Raw genomic sequence first — 23685 nt, forward strand, 5'->3', positions numbered from 1 at the left:
ACCATGTAACTTGTTAAAGATGCAGAAGCAATTTAACTGTTTTGTAAACAGTACTCATATCTGTTTTCTATATCTCATGTTGCACATTTAAAAGCAGTTGAGCTATTATTTTACACCAAAGAAGTGCTGAGACTATGCATTTTGTATGTCTTAAAGAAAAAATCGTAACATTATTCTCTATGCTAGACAGGAAAAATTTGGAAAAGACTTGGAAAAGCTCTTTGGAAACTTTGGAAAGTTCTCCATGGATGTGGACTTGTTTGCTGTATATATTTCATAGTTATGGCTATTCACCTTTGTGACTGAATTTACACTTTGAGAAACACATTTACAAGAAATATTTTTGATTCACAAAGGCATAAAAACAGTCATGGCCTCAACAAAAATCTGCTTACAGGCAATGTGGCTTTAAAAGGGAATTAATTGATTTTTTTTGTTTGTTTTTTACCAACATGGTATATTTGTAGGAGCTTTGAGTGAAGTTTGCTTGATACATACTCAGAGGTAAAAGGACAGAATTGGAATCATACTTTCTTATTGTTTAGTCATGGCAACTTTGTGCAATTTACAAATATGTTCTCTAGTACCACTACAAATATATTCATATTTATTGATACATAAAGTTTAAAAATATGTGGCTTTTGACTCATTTCTTTGCTGGAGCCAAACCCCAGTAATCTTTTTAAAGACATCCTTCTGTCCATAGTTTCACTAATTCTACTGAGAACAATGGCAGTTTTATAAAACTAATGTAGGTCTCATCTCTCTGTGGCACGGGTTCTGTTTTAATATTGCTGATTTATTTTCAACACAAATGCTTTCTGTTGTTTGTTTAAAGTGTCCTTTTGGTGGTCTTTGGCAGTAACATGGACTGCTGGGGTTATTCCGACTTGCACCCTCTTTCCTGTTAACTCTCTGCGAGAGGTAACAGTTGGCTGACTGTGAAGTATAATGGGAATAATCTAAGTTAATGCTAGAGGGCTCTAAACATTTCCTCAACAAATAAGCAGCAATGTGTTGATAGCCAGTAAGTATTTTATAAGTGCAATTAAGTCACAGTGATTGATTGGGCTGTGGTGGAAATCAGAATCTTTTAGAACAACAAATTCTTCATGGGGAAATGCTCACTAAATTAAGAAAACACACAAACGAACAACAAAAATAAACCATTGAAGAAGTTCTGCTCCTATGTCACGTTTTCCTCATTTCTCAGTTCTGTGAGGAGAAATTTGATGAAAGCAAGACCTTTTGTTTCTTGAGATTGCATCGTTTTCTGTTGTTAGTTTATGCCAAGTGAAGTTACACATTTGAATTTAATTGATCCAAAACGTTAGTTACTAAAAGGGGGGGAACCTGCTTCCTCTCTTTTTACCTCTTCCTCTTACTTTTCTCTCCCTGTGCCTGGCTCTAGGTTACAGGGTCTTGCCCTTTTCTAATGCTTGTTGGACACCTTGTTGAGTTAATTCAGTTCACTAAACTGCTAGATTTTTTTTTCTGCCATTCTAGCTTTGTGCTGATTCAGCAAACTGAGTCAGCTCAACGCAAAATCAAATGACTATTGCAAAAAGTCATTGCAAGCGTGCAGGATGCAGCCAAGGTGCTGCAGCTTCCTGACTGAAGAGCAGGGGAGGTGAAAACAGAAAGGTCTTGCATTTATGAAAATATCTAAAATAAAACATACAATTTAATACATGGTTTAACATGGTGGGACATATATTCAGTTGCTGTGCTTACGGAAAGACATTCTTTCTGAGTTATATCACCGAAATATCCATGTTGTTCATTTCACTTAAGTTCTATGTGACAAATAGCATTGTTTATTTTTTGCTTTTTCAGAAGACTACCAAAGTGTTTACTATTTAGATAAGTAGCAGTTGTGTTTGTTTTTAGTGTAAGAACATACAAATATTCCCAATGACTCTTTCCTCTTGCGTATTTATTACTTTTGAACATACTCTAACATGAAGATATGGCTAACTTAGAGAAGGTTAGCTATTGGAAATTCGACAGTCTGGCTAGTTCCTACTAAAAAAAATGTTAAAAAATCCATTATGTACCATTTTTTTAAAAGAAAATCAACAGGGTTATATTAAGAAAATGTGGATGTAGATGGGACAGGGAAAGCTCTGCAGAGAATACCTTCCACAGTAGAGATAACCCAAGGACTTTAGTTCAAACTAGGTCAAATAATAAAATGTCTTTCATTCAGCTACTTTTGATTACTGTTAGCATGTGAAATTAAACTTAGAATAGTACAATGCAGAATAAATATAGCATTGACTTTATATGCATGGCGTGAAGGTTAGTCACATGCAGTACTCTTGGTTTGACACTTCAGAGGCTGTAGAGCTTAGCAAGTGCTTGACTAGATGGCTTTTCATTTGTGGATGTTTTGTTCTCAAAAATCTCTTTGTTTCAAGTGATAGTTTAAGTCGTTCTAAAGAAAACGTTAACTGGAGTAAATGCATTCTGGTTAAAAAAAAAAACAACAAACGATCTACAACTCACAGGTGTCAACTGAACAATCAGGATGTACTGAAACTCATTTTCCCCCTATTCATCTAAGAGCCGTGCAGTTTTCAAAGTTATTGTGCAGGGAGTATTGTACTTAAAAGCATTGAGAAAAATATTTAACCTGAAATAAAAATACCACTCAAAATAACTTTTTGTCATATATTTTTATTTACCTTGAACAGAAAAGTTTGCAAACCATCAGCTACTGAGAATGGGGAAAAAAACCTAGCATGTAACAGAGGCGGCTTTGGTTATAAGTGCCATTTCTACAGCAGAGTTAAGCTATTGTAAACCAAACATCTTGTAGTAAGGTAAAAATCTCCAGCAAAAGTTTTCTTTTTTTAAGAATTTAACAGCAACACTGAAAACATTTACATATAAACAATAGAGAAATATTTTCTAAACTTTTAACAGCCACTTGCTACAATTCAGAAGTGTTTAGTTCACGTTATCTATACAAACAAGCACTAAAACTTTTGTGAACTAACCACTTGTCCACAGGACCTGCCTAGACAGTTTATCATCAATACGAAAGTTTTATATAAATAAGTCAATTAAACTCCAGAGACTAAAAGAAACAGTAAAAAAATCCAACTGTAAATAAATCTGTACATTATGGTCAGTCTCATTCTTGAGCAACTTTTAAAGTGTCTCTTTATAAAATGATGGCAAGGGGCAGTGTTAGCTGGAATGGAAACTTGAAGACTCCGACTCTGTAGAAACAGAAGAATGTCCCCCACGTTTGCTTTTTGACAGAATCTTGAGGCTTGATCCTCTGCTAACTGATGTCAAGGCGTTTTGTGCTGATGTCTTGAATTTGGCACCCAGGAAGGCATAGAGAATCGGATTCAGGCAGCAATGGAAGAATGCTAGGGCTTCTGTAATGGAGATCCATTTATGCACGATCGTCTCCAAGCTGCAGCGATGTCTGATGACTCCAAGCAAGATGAATGTATCTATGCTGATGCCAATGTAATATGGCAGCCAGCAGGCAAAGAAGGCGAGGATGAGGATGACTGTTGTCTTCAAGGCTTTGCGCTTCTGGTGGCCTTTTGAATGTGACAGCTTAGATATTATAATACAGTAGCATGTCAGGATTATCAGACCAGGCAAGACAAGTCCTACCAAGATATGCTGAAATCTGAACGAAATCAGCCAGTTTTCATGAGGGTACATGCGATCACATAGATACTTTCCTTCTACTTCACTAGTACTGGCAAAAATTATATCAGGCACTGTCAAAAGCACAGCGGGTAACCACACGCCTACATACACCACCTTCTCAGCCAACAGCTTTCGTGGGCGCTGGCTGTTGGTGGCATGGACTATTGCCAGGTAACGATCTAAACTTATAAAGGCCAAAATCAAGACACTGCTATAGAGGTTGACTGTGTAAATGACGTGAACTGCCTTACACAGAACATTCCCAAAGTACCAGCTTATCGCCGCATCCACAGACCAGAACGGCAAGGTGATGACGAAAAGGAGGTCAGCCACAGAGAGGTGCAGCCTGTATTTATCAGTCATGCTTCTCTGCTTCTTCTGGTAGCCCATAACAACAATAACCAATCCATTCCCGATTATTCCCGTTAGGAAGATGATGGAGTAGATAGTCGGCAAGAAGATCCGGTTGAAATCAGCATTTTCATGCTGGAAGCATGGCTCTCCATAGTCTCCGTAGTCACCTGAGCCAATCTCATCCGTGCCATTATCAGAAAATTCAATGATTAACCCAGAGGACAGCTGAAAAAAAAGCAAAGTAAAATTAGATGTTAGCACTTTTAGAAAGGCTCACTCTATGTAGCATGCTATATGACTTGTTAGGACACTAAGCAGTCTCATCACCACAAAGAGGCAAACTTTTTGAAAACCAGATAAATGCTATTTATATAGCAAATGTATATATATGTATGATGTATATAAAGCGTTCAGCAAACAGGAGCTAGTTAAGAAAAAACTTGCTTTGTCCTTCTCTGAGGGGTAGGATCCTGTAACTGAGGACGGGATGGAAGGGAAAGGGCTCGCTAAGGGCTGCCTGTGAGCCAGCCTCCCCTCAGGACACCTCAGCGCTAACTGCGCGCCTACCGCCAACGGGAGCGAGCAGCCACAACGCAGTTACACCGGGACGGTCCCTCTGAGCCCCGTGAAGGGGACGGGGCGGAGGAGAAGCGGAGAGGGTACCTGCGTGGCGGTGCACAGGGGACGACAAGCGGCAGCCAGGGCTGCCCGCGGGGGGCGCGCAGGGACGAGAGGGGCTCCCCCTGGGCGCCGTGCCGCGGGGGGCGGCCGGCCTGAGGCGAGCGGTGGAAAAAGGAAGCGAAATTCTGGCGAGGGCACGAAAAGCGCGCCCGGAAACCACCAACGGCTCGGGGCACGGCGCGGAGGGGCGGCTGAGGGGCGGCGGGGCGGCTGCCACCTGGCCCCTCACAGCTCCGTCGGGGGGCGGCAGGCGGCGAAGCCCGGGGGCACCCAGCGCTAAGGGGGCACCACCCGAAGCCGGAGCCCTGAGGGAAGATGCCGGGACCCCTCATGGAGCCCCAGGGCACCGCGGACAGCGGGGCCAACCCGCCCCGGCTTCGCGTCGCCCCCTTGGTCCCGCAGAGCGCGAAGCGGGGGGAGAGCACCCCGGGCTCCTCTGGGCGATGCCCCCCCGTCACTTACATCCAGGCTGTCGAGGCTGGTGTCCATGCTCCGAGCCATGCCGAGCTCTCCTCTGGCAGGCGCCCCGGCGGGACGCGGCCCTTTATCAGTTCCCCGCCGCCCCCCCCCCGCCCCGGGGGCAGCCCCCGCCTGGCTCCTCCCCGACGGGTGGCACCGGGGCCCGGCCTCGGGCCGCCCTTTGTCCGCATGGTGGCGGCTGGCGGGGCGCTGAGCCCTCCGGGGGGGGTCTGTCCGCCTCGCGGAGAGCCCCCCCGGGGGTCCCGGGCTGCCGGGGTGAGGCCGCTGAGGGAGGAGGAGGAGGAGGAGGAGGAGGAGGAGGAAGAAGAGCGGTCCCCGAGTGCCCCGGTGACAAGGGGCTGGCTGCCGTCCCTGCTGGCAGAGAGGGGCAGGGGGTGAGGGCACGGTCCCAGCTCCGAGGGTCCCCCCGCAGCCCTTCGCATCCCGGGGTTGGGGTCGGGAGGCCGGGGAGGAGCTGCAGGTGCCGAGCATCTCGGGGCTCGGGGGGCAAAAACTGCGGGGCACTGCGGGCGGTGTGTGTGGTCAGGAGACAATAGGGTAAAGTGGAACAATAGGAAATGGGAAGAGAATAAAACGAGCCGCCAACTTCATCTAACATCGTGGATTTGCATGCTTAGTGTCTCGTGATCTAAAAATAGTGAACACCAGTTTCTTTATTTTTCTTTATTTGCCCACTAGTATCAGGAACTGCTCATTTTTCTCTCCAGCTTCAAGGCAAGGAAATCACCTTTTTTAATGTGAGGGCTGAGCATCCTCAGCTGTGACTTGTTTCCAGTACTTGGATAGTCTAAAACAAAAGAGAAAAAACTAAAATTGTGGATATAGGATAAAAATAGCAATCATAAAATAGGTTTGCAAGGGAGAACTAGCCCAAATAAAAATAAAAGAGAATCATGAATTCCCTTTACAGGTATCTCTAGGGACTCAGTGTTGTTGATACTCATGCAGGTAAACTAATTTGAAGAAATGTTTTCACTGGTTTTGATGAGAGTAGTTTTCTTTTTTTCCCATGATTTCACAACTCACATCATAGTGAGTAATTATATTGGGAATAATTGATTCAGTTATATGGATTTACTCTTTACAGTTGGAATTTGGAAAGAAGAGAAGAAGAGGGGAGAAGGGCATTCTTTATGTAATAACAATATGCTCAGATTACACTGGCAGTCTCAAGGGATGAATAAAGTGAAAGTCTGTCAAAAGCTTTATTCTTAAATCCTCCTCTTGCCAGTTTACATGGCCTGAGTTAGCTACCAGTTCTAGATATAAAGATTATTTGCAGGTATTTGACAAGAGTTACTCTCCAACTATTCCCCTAATAACTCTAGAACTTCTTATGTACTCACGTTTATGACTAGTATAGAATCATGGAACCACAGAATGGTTTGGGTTGGAAGGGGCCTTAAAGCCCATCCAGATCAACCCCCCTGCCATGGGCAGGGACACCTCCCACCAGCCCAGGTTGCCCAAACCCCATCCAGCCTGGCCTTAAATGCTTCCAGGGGTGGAGCATCCACAGCATCTCTGGGCATCCTCTTCCAGGGCCTCACCACCCTCATAGTGAAGGATTTCTTCCTAATATCTAATCTAAATCTATCCTTTTTTGTTTAAAGCCATTTCCCCTTGTCCTATCACTACAATCCCTGATAAAAGTCACTCACCTGCATTCTTGTAGCCCCCCTTTAGGTGCTGGAAGGCCGTTGGTTATATTTCTTTTTGTTAAAAATACGGTGTGTAAGGTATGGCCCTTAATGTCATTATGTACTTTAACTGCATCATAATTTGATAGACATTCATATTTTGATAGAAGCTCTGGAATATCACATGTAACTTGCTTTAAAGGCAAACTTTAATTGATTACAACTCAGGAATGAACGGTCTTCAGAAAACTCAGTATCTACTTTGAGTTTACGCCTGGAAAAATGTGAGAGAGGCACCATACCATAACTCTATAGAAATAAAAACTCTTCTACTGAATCCCCATTTTAAGATACTAGACCTAGCCTTCCTTTATGATATTTCTACCCTTCTGAACTCCTTTGGGGAAAAAAAAAAGTATGACAAAATTATAAATATTGCGATTTTCTCATTATTTTCTGTAGAACCTGTGATGCATTCACTACTTCGTACAAATGGGAAAATACATGCCCTGAGTAATCTGCAGTTCCATGACCAGGCAGACAAATGAGCAGTATAATGAGATGAGGGATTTTCATATAGGGATGAGTAGGATCACTTCTGTATAATCATCTTTCACTTTTTCATGTATGGAGGATACCCAGCTGACGGCACCAGGAATTGCTGTGCAGTTTGCAGCAAAGGTGTGCTTTTTGAAAGGCTCTCCAGCCTACTGAACTTGCAAACATGTGAACCAGCTTTTCAGGTATAGTCGTGTTGAACAGGTATTAAAAAAGTGGATCAGGACATGGAAAAATATATTCCACCTTGGCGGAAGTTCCTGTGGTGGCCGATGCATTGTTACAGAGAATGTATTCTCATCTGGGAGGTGCACAGAAGATTCAGCACCGCTCCTTCTCTGGGTATGCAGTGCAGGGCATTAAAACATGCCCATAGTGCAGATGGTTTCTGTGCAATGGTTGAGGACGAGAAAAAACAAAACAAAAACAATGGTGCATGAACTCTAGAGCGATTTGACAAGTCTGAGGGCTGTTTGGCTGTTTTTTGGGGTGGGGGGATAGCATGGGTTGCATCAATGCGTGAGGTATCAACAGTACTAAAGATGTAGTTACAGTGCAAGTAGCCAAGTGTTATCATCGCACCTTGGTTTTGCCATGCAGGTAGGCCTGTAACAGAAAAGGATATTACCTGGAAATTGATTGCATTAATTACCAGGATAGGAGGCAGTGACCCAGACAGTTATTTGTGTCCACAGATAATGTAAGAAATTCGGAAGCGATGAATAATCTAGTTCCATGGATTGGCCCTGAAGCGTATAGTGCTGAGTGGTGGTAAATTCAGGGATTGATACCCTATCTGACGAGACGTCACTGAAACGTGTTGGGATGAAGGTCCTCTGAAGCTAGCAGTCACACTGCTAGTTTGTTATCTACAACCCCTTTTGTTTCTCCTATCAGAAAATCCATGTGAAAACTTCCTTTGTTGCTTGGAGGGCAAGTTAATGATTCCCAAAGTGATAAAAGAAGGGGGCCGTTTCTGCAGAGCATGTAATTCAGAGAGTTAGCTACAAATCTTCTTAAGATGCAGTTAGCAAATAGCAATTTTCAAGCTTGTTTTGCATTACATGTTTTTCTGGTCCATGAATTACTGTGAAAATCAGACACTTCCTAACCCATGTAATATGCATTTTGTTTCCAAAAGTGTGCCCCCTGAGATGCAAAATTTTACATGTTCTTACACTATTAAGCTAACAAAACAATTCCCCAAGTTGTGAATCATTAACCTATTTTTTTGTCTTCTAAAAAGAAACATAAAGTGCTGCTCGTGCATGAGCAAAAAAATTTGTAAAAAGCCTTTCCAGAGGGAAAAATACCCTTTAGATCCAGTATCCATAGAAGCAGAAAAATAAATGGCATTTTGTTTGACTATGTTAAATGACTGACTTGAAGTCTTCGCAAGTGTCTTTAGCAAAACAAACTTGCAGCTAATAAAAGGTTGATGACAACATTGTCTTTTGGTGACACCTAACACAAAGGAGATAGGATCCCTGATTTATGTAAAACTGAAATGCCACCATAGTGTAATAATTACAGTGATATATTAATAAGCTGTTCTTTACTTTTGAGGATTAATGGAGCTATCCTTTCAAGATACATAAATGACTGTGTCTTAAAAATACAAACTCAGCAGAACGGCTGAAATTACTGCAGTATGTAGTAGGGAGTGAATAACTTTCAATCATTCCCTGTTTTTCCCTGTACTTGTCAACCCCTGTACTGCAGGGCTTCTCAAAGCAAGGGGAAGTATCTTTTGAAAGAATAACAGAAAATGTGCTCAGGATTCGTGAGACATTAGCTTTGAGTAGTGGGTTGTTCTAATCTAAAACTACTCCAGGGAACTGATATTGTGGACTCGCTGGCCACTAGATGAAAAGCGCTTTCCTTACAAACCTCAGATGTTTATTGCCATACACCAGATTGACTTCTTGACAAATGGGTCTTCGAGTGGCCTGAAGTTGTATACATACAGAGGAAAGGGATATCCACTGCTCCTTCCATCTGATCCTTCTGCTGGAGTGGGAAAGGGATCAATCTTCCTCCCGTTAGAATGGCTGCAGACGGTTTGTCGGGGTTGGGTTTCAGCTAATGGCTCATGCTTCTCCGAGCTCCCGTCTCCGTTTCTTCTCGCCCTGCCAGGGCTGCGGAGCAGCAAAGCCCACTGACTGCTCCCCTGCTCCTGGAGGGAAGACGTCTGCCCGGCCGCTGGGCAGTGTGCCGCTCATTCAAAGCACAAAATTAGAACCAGGACATATTGGATTGGTAGCATGTTACACTGTACGCAGGAGAAACCTTGTGTGGAGGGAATGATGCTTGAATATTGGAACAAAATTAAACGAAAAGCCTTACATCAGTAAAAGGTGACAGAAGTGTTACGTACACGGGTATAAAAGACAGATTTCTTTATGGTTCCTTGCTTTTAACAAGAAGCATTTATTTTGTTTCTTTCAAGTATAGCCACAAGGCCAAGATGTCTAAAGTCAGCACAGAAAGCTTGCAGCAGAAGCGAAAAAAAAAAGTGCTGTCCTCTAAAAGGAATCATAGTCACTCCTCTGTTTTAATCCCACCTCCATCACCGGCCTCCGGCAAATCACTTAACCCTTCTGACTGTGCTCACCCAACTGTAAAATGGGGATAACAATACCTACTTACCTACCTCAGAGGAGAGTTGCAGGGATTAATTGGTCATGTTTGCGAGCACTTTGAAGACAGAAAGTGCTTATTTTAGAGCCTGTCAAAATTATTGGTGACACTGATCGGCTAAAATTCAAAGGGGACCAAACTCATTAAAGTTCTGATCTTCTTCCTCCATTTGGCGGTGTTTATGGGTTAGCAAATCTCACTGCATGGGGATAGTTTATTGTTTGTTTGGAAGCAGAGAAGACTAAAAAGATGCTTTGAACAACTTTGTTAATCCTTTTTACAAACATATCTTCATTTGCATATCACTGAAGCTGAAGGTTTTATGTTTGATGATGCTGGAGCAGAGCACTTCTGGAGTCATGTTAAAGTGATTTTTTCTGGAATTGTGCTCAGATCAGAATTATGAAAACAAAGTAACTATCCTAAGTCATTTCTTTACTATAACCAGCTAGGATTTGGGCTTTGCCAGCATTCAGATACATTTCTGTTTAGCTATGAGATGGGTTTCTTGTGATGTTCTTTTATGCTGGAAAATTCCATTAGAAACTTGCTTGCAGTTGTTTGGATTATTAAGGACATTGTTTCTGTGGACCCATGTTAAGAGCATGCTAAATTCCTGTATTGAAAGCACATATACTTAGAAAATAATTTGTGTAATGTATAATTAAATAATCTAGTTCAGATATTCATGTATATAGACATGCACTATTGTAATTTTGTGATTTCTTTGTACCCAGTTTTTCAGGTACAGTTTTGTGCAGTGCCTCTCCTACCAGTGTAAGCAGCACATGGCTGCTTGGGGAATTAAAGAGAGAGAGAGAGAGCGGGGCCACAAGCAGCTGGGTCTAGCTTTGCATCCAGATGTCCCTTCCAACCTGACTTATTCTGTGACACAAAGTAGGTCCACCAGACCATGTACCTCTGCTACCAGAGGCACCTGGATCAAAATACATCCGTTTATGTTTGCATACATTCAACCTGTTTGCTGTACACAATGGAAATTGTGTTTTGACATTGTTTTTCCATCCCAACAGTTTTGGATCAATCTTTTGTTGAAATGGTGTCTCTGGATCTGTGTGCTTAGCATATAGTGATGTATGCTACTATGTACCATGTTTTCTTTATCATTTTCACACATTTCTTTTAATGTTTTATTTAGAAATGGTAGTGGTTACTGATTTTTCACACGTTCTGAGCTTCTGAGTTTTCTGAAATAGTTGATTTAGCTCATTTGCCCAGTTTTGTATCTGGAAAGTGGCACTGAAAGCAGAATTAGGAGCAACAACTCTTCCTGTTTAGCTCAGTTTTGCAGTCTGAAGCACACAAATGAAATGGTTTCATTGCAACAGTGTTGAAGGAAAGCCTGTGCATATGGGTGCTGAGCCTCAGCTTGGATACTTGGTTTTGAATTTGCGTGCCAGGGATTGCTCCTGTCTGTGCTTCCTCTCAAAGCTGGCGACTGAATCTGCTTTTCAGCAGGCAGGGAGGTCAGCCAAATCCAGTGATGTGCATTTTCAGTGTTCTTTCTTTTGGGTCTGTCTTTCCACTTACTGCCCTGAAAATTCACTCCAGAATTCCAAACATTTCTGTTCTGCTGAAGCCAGGATTGCCGTATGCCATGACTGGAAAGCCTTTGAGGCGCTGCCTTTTTTTCTAGCAGGAGATGCAGGAGTAAGCCTGGGCTTGCATTTCTGAGTCAGTGTTTCCTCCTTTGGTAGTAAAATCAATCCCATTTACTCAGTGACTGTCTGTCAATTTGATGTCTGTTGAAAACATGGCTCAACATTCCTAAAACAACCAAAGAATCTCCACTAAATGTTGCCAAATTTTCAGTGCTGCAGAGTCAAGGCCCTCTGTGTACAATCCTTGCTTACATACATGAGTAAGTAAAGCCTGCTGTGTTTATTGTCAAATATAAGAATATTGACAGCTGTAGGAGTCTTTATGGCAGCTGCGTTCCTTTCTCTGATCATTAACTGTCAGTGAAATGAGCGTGATGCTGCACCTGTATTATTTAGAACTGACTGGTTTTGATTGGTGATATTTACTCTTTGCAGAAAGCAAAATTTCTATAAATGTAGTGGCACTCCTGGAGTTTTCTGACACTGTTGGAAATACTCTTTTGAACATCTGATAGGTAAGATTTGGGGCCTAATCTTTATAAATAACCACTGAGGTCACACAGTATGATTTCTTCTCTGCCATTAGGTGACCAACCTCTATAAAAGCAGGAGATCTGCTTGACTGGGATGTTGAACCTCTGTTTTTGATTTAATGGGGAGGTAAATCCAATTTTCGGGATATCTCTTACTGCATCGAGAGCGTTCCAGCCCCCTGATATGAAGAGCTAATCTCTTACAATTGGACTTGCTAAACTTTCAGCTTGCTGGTTCAAATTAATTTTGTAGTGAGGCGAAAGGCAACTTTGCCTGGGCAAACCTGATGCTGAACCAGGCATCATTCCACATAATTTCACATGATGGACAGAACAAAGCCTTTACAAACACCTCTGCATGTGCTCTGACCGACCTGACAATAGCATGCTAGTGCCTGATCCAGATCAGATCTATACAGGGGGGTGATTCAGCTACAGTCTGTTATTAGTAGCTGTTGAGCCATCACCTCTAGAAGTGAAGATGAGGCAGAATCCTTAAGGAGCATGCCAAAGAGAACATGAGCATCCGAGAAAATGTAGGGCATTAGAAATACCTTCCTGTCTTTTCTTATTTTTCACAAGAAAGAGAACTGCATTTGGCTTGTACATGTGTCTTAATGTGAAGTATCTGCGTTCCTCCCTGCGAGGGTGAGAGGAACTTACTGCTGGAGCTTTGGGCAGCTCGTTTTTCACTGCCTCATCAGATTATTGCACGCACAGAAGAAGCATTTAGAAAATCAGTTGTTATGAATATTTGTTCATGTCTGCATGTTTGTTCACGCTTCAGTATATCTGGTTATGCATAAGTGCATCAGCATAGATTTAAAAAGAAATCTTCCCCAAACATACACATAAACAGAAAACAGGTAAGTGTCAGTGAAGAAGTAAGAAAAAAAATGCCATTCAAGCAAAGTATGGACAGGATTTAGCTGTATCACTGCCTCCCAAGGCATAATTGAACAGAATTACAGGGAGTGTAGAAGCTTCAATGCTCAGCAGAGACGGGTCCAATTTAGCTTAATGTGCACTTCCAACTTTTCCCATTAAAAGTTGTAGCCTGCAGTCCTGCTCCTTCATTCATGAGCTCAGTACAACCAAGAATGTGAAGAAAGGCTGGTTTTGAAATGGTCACTTTATAAATGAACTTGTTATTCCAGGAATTTGCCATTATCTCAATAGAAGGTTCTAGATTTCTGAGGTTATTTTTCAGCACTGGGTGAATATTGTGAAAAACATACAAGAGGGAAATTCTAAAAATATTTGTAGGTTACAGTCTGTGTTCAGGACGGTCTGTACTAAGTGCTATTTTATCTTTTTGTTGAAGTTATAAAAACAGGAAGAAGCCTTGCTACTTTTGAGGACCCTGATAAATGTCTCTACCTGTCTTCTTCTAGAAAGATCTCTTCAGGTGCCAAGCAAGGGTCACTGTAACCATGGATACTTATACTCCTCTTTCCCCTTGGGTTTCTGTGAAAAACTTGGTATGATGCCCAGTTTAAACCACACTTTGTGTTAGGTAATCATAGGCTCAGTCTGTTCTTGGGTATTGTGGTTTTAAGTTTTCAACGGTTGCTCTGTGGTTTGAAAGCTGTGTTTTTTATTCCCCCTTCTTTTCTAAGCAAAGAAGATGTTAAAGCAAAGCTGCTTGATAACAATTATTCCACCAAAATAAAGTCTTTTGGGAAGGATTGATTGTCGTGTGGTTTAAAACTGAAACCAAACTAAGAAACCACTTTACTGGAGCATGATGTTCAATGCAAAATATACAGCATTTTACTGACTTTGGAAAGAGGCTTTTCAATTCCTGGCATCTGTCAAAATGCACTTAGGAATTCAAAAAGACGATCTGTTTTTAACCTGTACGATAAGAGTCAGTCGTAGAAAGATTTGTAAATGTATTTTACTGAAAAGTGAAAGACTTATTTTCCATAAAGCAGTCTGCCCATCCTCCTCTATTGCTTGGATATAGATTTACAAAGGATCTAAGTCTAGTTGAAGGAGCAGTGCAATACAGAGGGGAGGAACTAATTATAGATTCTTTTCAGCTTTCAACAACCTCAGAGGTGTTGAATAAGGGGACAAAGGCAAGGGTATCTAATGTGAATGAGTATACAGAAGTGGAAACTGCCCTACTGGATGTGGAAGCAAAGCTCAAGAAGTGCCACGTGATCAGATCAGAAGAACCTTATCAGCTCCATCAAATTCTAAAATAACCATGTTAGATAAGAAGTCCTGAGACAGTTTTGACAAATCTGTCAAAACCAAAACAAAGTCATGTGACATTTGAATAGCAAACGCAGGGCCGACATTGAAAAAGAACAGCACGGGCTAGTATCACTCTGGTTGTCTTATTGGCATGCAGAGCTTTAGAACAAGCCCTGGTGGGAAGAATATTTATAGGTGTGGAAGTAAATGGAAAACAAAACAAGAAGGCTATAGAGTTTATAAAGGTATATTGTAGTAGGACTACTTAATAGCTTTCTTTGGTAACTCATTTTCTAGGCAAAGGAAATAGAGGAAGGTTCCACTTGTCTGAACTTTAGTAAAGCATTTCATGTGATGCTATTTGAGTGTTTACTAGCTTAGTTTGTTAAGCTAGAGTATGTGGGAATTAGTACAATATATCTAATATAAACGAGGAAGTTTCTAAATGGGAAATTACAGTGATGACACTGAAAGGAAAACAGTAAAGTGCAGGAAGGTAATCACTAGAGCTCTTAAAGGTTTTGTATTAGACCCAGTTATACTTACTATTTTCCATTAACTTTGGGACAAAAAGTAGTAAGCTGCTGAAATTCACTAGCAGTAGAAAATTAGGTGTCACCGTTAAAAACTGGGATAACCTCTGGCATGGCGGAAGGGAGGAAAACATAAATATATCAGCCAGTGGCAGGATAAGTCTGAACCACCAACTCTATATAGCTGAGAAAAAGATGTCCTTGATTATTGAATGTAGCAAATAGGGTATAGTGGAAGAGAGAAAGACATACTATCACTGCCATACAGAGAACTGGAAAGCAGTCTTCTGAAATACTTTTTACAATTCCGAACAAGAAAAATGATTTCAAATGGAATAGGCGCAGGGAAGGACTATTGTTGTAAAGTGTGGAATGGAGAACTTCTGTTGTGAGAGGAAACTGAGAGCACTTTTCTTTCCTTTGTTCGCAAAATGAAGGTAGAAGGGGGCAATGAAGCAGGATAGTAGGCACCTGAAAAGGAAGAGAAATACTTGAACCAGTATTAGCACACAAATAACTGGATGTAATATCATGATGAACACATTATGTAAAAAGATGAAAAAGATTTGAAATGTCAGAGGGACAATCTTTAGAAACAGTTTCTTCAGAAAAGAAAATTTTAAGAAAATTTAAAGAAAAAAATTTAAAAGAAAATTTATTCACTGCTTTGACAAATTTACTGGGACTTGTTGACCCTAGTTCAGTCTTGTTATCCTAGGTTCTCTGAAATTCTGTTCCTTTGATAGCTGCTATGTCTGTGAATGATAAAATATCACATAACCCATGACCAAAGAATATAAGCATTTGTATAACTTTTATACTACACATTTTATTTAATTCAAAAGACTTCACACCCCTATTTTTTTTAGGATTTAGGTGCTAATAGGGTAGCAAAATCAATTTTATGGGAGATGGAGATAACTGTTGAGAAAGTGCCTAAAGTGAGAATGGTGCCTAAAGGCAAAGTAGTATTGAGTAGTTCCTAAAATCCTGATTTTGCTCTAAGAGAGAAGCAATTTTCAGCCACAAATGTCAGATTCTAGTATTCAAGCCATGAATCCATGCCAGAGTTGGTGAGCAGGTCTCTGTTGACCAACGCAGGAACTGTACTGCTTGTATCAGATGTGATTGTGACTTGAAAACAGAGATTTTAGAGTAGCACATAAAATCGGTCTTGTTTATCACAAAATCAATCACAATAATTAATTCAGCAGTTCCTGACTGACTGTGTAAGAGCCATTATTCTAGAGAAGCTTCAAGAAGAGCCAGTCATAAACAAAGTGTTAGTCTTTGAATAATTCTAAGAACAAGTGATTCAAGTGTTATGAACAAAGAGACAGAAGGGCCTTTTCATCATCTGTCTGTCTTATTTCCAGTGGAAGGTGGTTTCCTATAAGACAGGTAGCAATCAAAGGCAAGAAAGGGCAAGTAAGAGCAAACTGTAAACATACAGAGCCAGAATCTAGGGGTTAGGAGCAGGTCAGTGCCTGACATGGTAAAAGCAAAGTTTAATTGTATTCCTTGACTTCAATTTTTAAATTAGTGCCCCACAGAGGGAGAAGTTGCAGTCTCAACAGGAAATAACGTGAGTGTTGCTTGGCATTAAGTTAGATATTAGTGACTATGACCACAATCACAAATCCACTGGACAGTTGGCTTTGTTAATTTTTGGAATGGTAGCTTGGAGGTTACCAGAATATGTTTTTTGTTTTTTTTTATTATGAAATGTTCTGTAGAGTTTGAATGTGCATTTGTGTCTATTCTTATAAATGGCTTGTACACAATGAAATAGAAATAATGTGATAATGAACAGGTTGTCTCTACTCTAGGTAATGTCTAGTTGATTACAAAGCAAAACCTGTGTAACTTACACTCCCATCAGGGACAGATGGACAAGAAATGACTGAGTGTTTAACTGGCCTCATGCCTATTCTTTGGACTGAAGTCCCTGAAAAGACTTCGTTCCAAGCAACAAAGATCTACTAAATTTGCTTGTGATTCTTTGTAATCTATGCTACATGGAAACCACTTTCCATATGGGTAAATTCCTTCTAACAAAGAGAAGTTGTTTTATTTCACATGTGAGGAAGGTCCACTGAATAAAACTAAAAAAGGCAATTAACTTAGTGATTATGTGTAAAAGGATAAAATGTAAAAATAAAACTGTTTATACAATGCCTGTACATGTAATACCAAAACAAAGTGTTAGGTACAGTCATCCTAGAAAAGCTTGTTTAACAGAAAATATACATGAAATAATCACAGAATGTTTTGAAACACAGAATGGATTGGGTTGGAAGGGGCCTTAACGCCCATCCAGTTCCAACCCCCTGCCATGGGCAGGGACACCTCCCACCAGCCCAGGCTGCCCAAAGCCCCATCCAGCCTGGCCTTGGACACCTCCAGGGATGGGGCAGTCACAGGTTCTCTGGGCAGCCTGTGCCAGGGCCTCACCATCCTCAGAGTAAAGAATTTCTTCCTAATATCTAATCTAAATCTACTGTTTTTTTAGTTTAAAGCCCTTACTCCCTGTCCTGTCACTACACCCCCTGACAGAGTCCCTCTGCAGCTTTCCTGTAGGTCCCCTTTAGGTACTAGAAGGCCGCTGTAAGGTCTGCCTGGGGCCTTCTCTGCCCCAGGCTGAACAACCCCAGCTCTCTCAGCCTCTCTTCATAGGAGAGGTGCTCCAGCATCATCTTTGAGGCCCTCCTCTTAGCTCATTGTAATATGTCTGTGGAAAGATCAACATCGTAATAGAAAGATCAATATCAACTCATTTATTTACTTGCAAAAGCTAGTAACAGAGGTGTGATCTCTCTAGGAGCCAGTCTAACTCTTGCATGTGGATTTTCATAAAAGTTACGTGGTGAAATACAAAAGGAGCATGGGACTGAGCAAAACCTGGCTCCTGGTATTATTCTCAAGGTGGAGAACTTCCCTTGAAGTTAACACTTTTTATTTGTGGAATGAAGGCTGCTTTGGCTGCTTTGGATAAAGTTAGGCTTTGGATAAAGTTGGGGTAAGCAGTGAAGAGAGAGAAGAGTAGCCGAGAAGGAAAGATGAACGATAAGTTCAGAAGAAGCAAATAAATAGGAAGAGACAGAGTTGGGTCACTGGGGGACAAAAGCAAGAAAAGATGGTGACATATGGAGCTGATAGACCTTGTAGAAAAACAACCTTATCCTGATGGGTAGGAAGAGGTGAAGATTTCTCAGTAAAGGATCAGGTCTGTCTGAATTGCTGCAGGCTGAGTGGAATGATAAATGGGAATGCAAAGGGAAATGGGGGCCTCAGGGAAAATTTGTCCTAGCTCAGTAAGGACAAGGATAGTACCAGATTCACAGAGACTTATCTATCATCCAAGGAAAAAAGACAAGGGATGGTATAGAAAATGATGGACTTCTATAAATTTCTGTGTGAAATACTTCGGGTACAAATAGACAGACGCAAAGTTGTTTTATAATACATGTTGGTGCTTTTGTGCTTGTGTCTACTCTAAAAAGAGGGGAAAGTTATGCTCTGAAAGTGTGAGGCTGGGCGCTTTCAGGACAGGAAAACCTGTTTTATTCCTAGTGCAAGTAGAGCACAACGAGTAGAAGTCAAACATGGATCCCATTATAATTTCTGCCTCTGTCTGTTAAATAGGAAATCTCTTTATCTGTTTGTCCACCATGTTATTATTAAAATTTCCCTTTTGCTACAATTAGGCAGGAGATCTTTTGGATTATTCTTTTGGTTTCTGGCATAAAAGCACAAGCATACACATGCAGTCGTGTGCACACATCCATACACACATTTTCTGACCTTGGAACTGTGAAATGGTGTGTGAAGGGGCTCTCTTTTTAATAGTGGGCAACTTGTAGCATGTTCCCCACCGTACGACATGACAAAGATCCTCAGAGGACCAAAATAATCACCACAACAGCTCACCAAAATAGCATTTATCTGGTTGGGTTACATGAATTCCATACCTGGAGGACATTATTTTTTGTAGAGCTGTGCTATAATAGCTCCGAGGGTCCCACCAGTCTTGTTCTTCACCGTGAGGACCTACCTACAGAATAAAAAGAGTTTATTTAGTTCTTTCCCTGCAGTACCCAACAGGGTGCCATTTAGGTCGAAGTATAAGATGGGGCCACTTGTCCATTAGGAAATGGAATGAAACCACTAATTCATTTTATGTAGACTACAAAACAGCTGCCAGACAGTAATAATTTTCAGTCAGTGCTGACCTGGGGTAGATTTAACAAGTGACCTAGAAATGAAAAGCTTGGAAGGCAACTGCAAATCCCCTGAGTTACTTTAAAAGGCATGCTTCTGAAAGGTTTAGAAATGTATAATTTAGTAAGGAACAGACAGTGTGTTTTAACTAATATGCTTGTATTTTTCTAGGTCGGATTATTTTTTGCTTGATACCATCATTTGTAATGAATGTAAAATCCTACATCATAAGAATAGTAATGTTTTGTATCAACTTTGCATGAAGTTAAATTAACTCATGACCAGAAAAGTGATAGGGAATCAAACTCTTGGAGTACATATTTGCATTTATGGAAATGAGTGGAAATGCTAAGTGCATTTGGAAATTAGCAAGATACTTCTTTGGTTGTCCCTGACAGGGGAGGTACCCGGGGCTGCATAACCAGACAGTTTCAGGGCAAAGGCATGGGCAAAAAAGATGGGCACTTAGGTTTTCAACAAACATGAATAATGGGGCTAAATTAGAAAATAATGAATGGCCTGGAGAAAACAGAGGAGGAGCTTATTGTCATCTAATTTACAAGACTAAAATAAGGGGACAGTCAATGAACTTAAAATAGTGGTGACCTATTGCTCTTTTGGCTGAGGGAGCCACGCAGCTGGCGTGCCTGAGTAGCAGCAGCAGAGTGAGGTCGCTGACCAGCCGTGTTGTGTGTGTGCACGCTCTTGGAAGCTGCATCTGCTGAACTTTCTGCAGGGCAAGGGGGTAAACATGAGCACACTGCACTGCTAGCTCTCACGCTGCCTGTCTCTGCGTCCACTTGAGAATTCACGGGGGTCTGGATGAATTGTTCTAGTACATAGCAGCCACTCCCGTCTGCCCTCTTTTCCTTCTTGTCAATATCAGCTAGTCATATGAGATGTCTCTGGTGTGAAAACGGAGAAAATGAGGGGTTAGTTGGTATCCAAGAGCATGCAGCTTCTTCTGGAAGACTCAACTTGTCTGTAGTCTGCTCACTACGCATGCTCTTCAGGTAAAAAGGCTACGAGACTTGAGACTCAGAACTGATCCAGTGGTCTGCCTGTGGGCTGCATCTGATCTCTGATACAAAATATAGGAAGTTCAAATGTAGTAATTGGAAATATTTTTCCCCATAATGTGAAATTTAAACTGAAATTCTGCTACAAGAATTTTCAGATCACTGAAGCTAAAAATGTACAGAGATTTTAGGAAGGAAAAGATGCTTATGTCTCCATAATAAGTTTCAGGGTGAAAAGTGGTGGATGACTTTTTTTTTTTTTTTGGTAGGGTTAATTTTCTATTTGCTGCTGGTTTTGTACCCTGAACTGACTCATTGTGGAATCGGATCCCATGCAAGGGAAGTGGTGGGATCATATTGCTAGGATCAAGACTGACATTAGTGGGACAAGGCATTACATCTTCTTACCAGTAATGCGAAAATGCGTTTTTAGAGGTGCGTGGAAAATACAGTGTCTGGCATGGAGGAAAGGCAAAACATTTATCAACTGTGTTTTTTTTTGTTGTTGTTGTTTTTTTGCTTTTTTAATGCTGGCCACTGTCAAATGAAGGATACTGTGTAATATGTAATAGGGACTAACGCGGTGTGGAAACACTCATATTTCTAATGGCATAGAGCACAACATTGTAATTTACTTAGAGAAGGAACTACACTCTAATCCTTGCTACACAGAACTTGTCAGTTGGGACTCCAGGCTTTTATTAATGGCTCTACCTTTCGTGCCCTGGATGTCTGCAGGCAAGTCATTTAACTACCAACTTAATGCTTTTTAAAAAAAGATAACATTGTGTATACTTGAATCCAACAGAACCTTGAACATTAGATGATCTCATATGGGTAGGATTAGGAAAGGTGCGTGATAAATTAATGTTTCTTATTTTTATTTTTTAAATCTTTGGTTTCAATCTGTTGATAAAGGTGGCCTCAGATTACCTTACATTGACTGTGACCACACAGTGCCCAAGTGCAGAGGAAGAACGTTTGGTGTGAGCTGCTTGGCCTTCTCTCGCAGATGCGGAGTTGCCTTATATTACTTCACATTTACTACAAGGCATTACTTCCCAAAGGCTGACCATGTACACCTTTTACCTCTACTAAATCAAGGTGATCTGTAGTTGTATTCCATGTCTGTCATGGCACTATCTACTCTACTACAGTTTCTGAAACCGTAATGTGTGCAAAGTATTTTTCTTTTGCTGCCAGCAAGAAATTTCTGGTGGTGGTGTTTTGTGAGGCTGATGGAAACACTGCACTTTGCAGCTTTCTCCATGGATGCTGAGGTTGTTGACCTCTATTGAGAGAGTTTGTGGGATAGCAGCTGAGCCATTTTTGTCTTCTGCACACCTAAATTTTGCTCTTGATGTTGACAGTTTCATAGTTCCAGTAGGATAGAGCTGTCATCAAGGGAAGTTGAGATCACACAGCATGAAATGGTCCCTCATTTAAAAGACACTGAAGGAGAGTTTTGGACATGGAGAACAAATAATTTGACCTTACTGAGTGCTCACAATGAGATGAATGAAGGGGACTGAACATGTAGATGATGATGGTCTTACAGTGGTTTGCACTGGATTGAAGACTTAATGGAATATGTTTTTGAGGCATATTTCATAACCACATATAGTCACAAAACCTTGGGCTCCTCAGATCATTACTGTAGGAATTTCTATAGCAAAGTTCTAATCCACTGGTGAAGAACACTTCTATTACTGATCAAGGGAAAAAAGGGTTTTACTACCCAGGAATTCATAGATAGGAAAAAACATACCTATTACTTAGCTTTGTATTTTGATTTTAGTATAGAAACGCTGCAATCCAAATTGAAATGTCTTCACCTGGGTTTAGAAGGAATGTATGCCTAGACTAAGTTTGTTAACAAGGTAGTGGGGATGTAGTTTATGCAGAAAATCTCTGTTTTGCAATATATGTACAAACTGAATGACCTCGGTGTTAAGAGTGCCCATCTATAGGTGCCTGCAAAGCAAATTATCTGCCAGTTGATCAGGGAAAAATTCTGAGACTTCTCCTCAAAAAGAAACATGGGATATTCTCTCAAACATACAAACAAATTCACAAATAATGAGGCCCAATAAATAGAATACAGCTTTGCAGAGGGAGCGTTTGCAACAGGCATAAGCTGACAGAGAAATTTAGAAGTGTATGTGTGTCAGCCATCCGGGGTTACTGCTATGCATGAATTTAACCACTGATTTTCCAAAAGCTGTGAGCAGTCAGGGAAAGTACTAAGAAATCTTGACTTCTAATTCACTTGTGAAAATTGTAACTAGTTCTGGTATATTGCTACTAGTTAAGTACAGGGTGACAAGATTAAATAGTTCCTTTAAATAAATGTCGTGTATCAAATAAGATCTTTATGTGCTTATGGTTATATTTAGAATGCTTAATGAGTACTGAGTGCAGAAGAGATTATATTTAAACAGAGAGTACCTTGGGGAAATTTCAGGGTGTGAATTAATATACTCTGTAAAACTCAATTTTACGGTTTCTGGTAAATCTTGCCATGGATAGTAAGGAATTCAGAACTCAATTTAATGAACTCATCCCATAAACTGTGCTAGTGTCTCTTCTCTTAAACCCTGGAAATTAAGGAACATCAAAACAATGACTTCTGATAATCCTCCTCAGTAAGGCTTAAATTCCTGCAGTGAGTCCTTTGCTGAAGTAGCTGCTCTGTAACAATGAGCCTCATACAAAGGCTCCCCAGGGCAGGAAGATAGGCAGGATGCAGGCTTGAAAGTTTGCTGGCCCAGTCGAGATTTTTTATAGCCTTGGGCTAGGCAGCACCAGTTAATTGGGGGAGCTGTTTAACTGACTCTCTAGACAATGTTTCTCTATCTGTGTTTAACCTCAAGCTCTTGGCTATACCAGCTGGCATCGCTGCAGCGCTTCTAAAACAGTCAGAAAGCTGAAATCAGGGGATCGGTCTTGCAGGTAAGAGTATGTCTCAATAGAATGAAAGCAAAGAAGTGATATGGAGTTTTTGTGTAACCTTCCTTTTCCTCTTGCTACAGCCAGCTTGATTTCTTTGCAAAGCAATATCTGCCTACTACTGCCTGCTCAGCGCTGCATCTCCACAATAACCCCCCTGTTCCTCCTCCTGTTCCTCCCCCAGTCCCTCATCCTGAAAAATCCCCACCAACTTACATTTCATTCTGAAAGAAGGAACTACACACATTAGACCCAAACATTTTCCTAGCTTCCAGTAACTAGCAAATACATCAGTATTGTTAAATGGATTTTTATAGAGAACTGGGACCCACCGGCGAGTTGTTTTGTTTATGTGCCTCTTGTCATGTAGTGCATGGCCCTTTTTGTGTTTGTGTCTCTCAGAGGTCTGTAAGAACCCGCTAGCATGTGGAATTTATAAGCATCTTTTGTAATGCTGAGTGCTTTATTTGAAAGCTCACACTACATATGACCAGTGACCATTTTATGATCACTCTGCAACTTGAATAAAATAAAGAACCAGACAGGAGGGATGACTCTTATCTTACACTTCT

The 23685-nt window shown here is 41.0% G+C and overlaps 1 protein-coding gene and 1 long non-coding RNA gene across 2 annotated transcripts in view; one reads left to right on the plus strand and one right to left on the minus strand.

Moving 5' to 3' along the window:
* LOC121072311 overlaps positions 1-23685 on the plus strand; it is a 68544-nt gene that overhangs the window by 39725 nt on the left and 5134 nt on the right. The gene's annotated exons all lie outside the window — the stretch shown is intronic.
* CXCR4 (C-X-C motif chemokine receptor 4) lies at positions 2664-5320 on the minus strand. Its single transcript, XM_040561817.1, has 2 exons — positions 5176-5320; positions 2664-4257 (listed from the first exon to the last, which is right to left on the minus strand). Exons 1-2 carry the CDS (start codon positions 5212-5214, stop codon positions 3196-3198), a joined length of 1101 nt encoding a protein of 366 aa, XP_040417751.1. The 5' UTR covers positions 5215-5320; the 3' UTR covers positions 2664-3195.

This window comes from Cygnus olor, chromosome 6 (genome assembly GCF_009769625.2).
Source record: "Cygnus olor isolate bCygOlo1 chromosome 6, bCygOlo1.pri.v2, whole genome shotgun sequence".
Taxonomy (NCBI): domain Eukaryota; kingdom Metazoa; phylum Chordata; class Aves; order Anseriformes; family Anatidae; genus Cygnus; species Cygnus olor.

Excerpts from the sequence above, each read along its gene's own strand:
- CXCR4 (XM_040561817.1), bottom strand. The coding sequence starts at position 5,214 with ATGGCTCGGAGCATGGACACCAGCCTCGACAGCCTGGAT. Across the intron at positions 4,258-5,175 it reads CCAGCCTCGACAGCCTGGAT|CTGTCCTCTGGGTTAATCAT; the intron begins GTAAGTGACGGG and ends CTTTTTTTTCAG.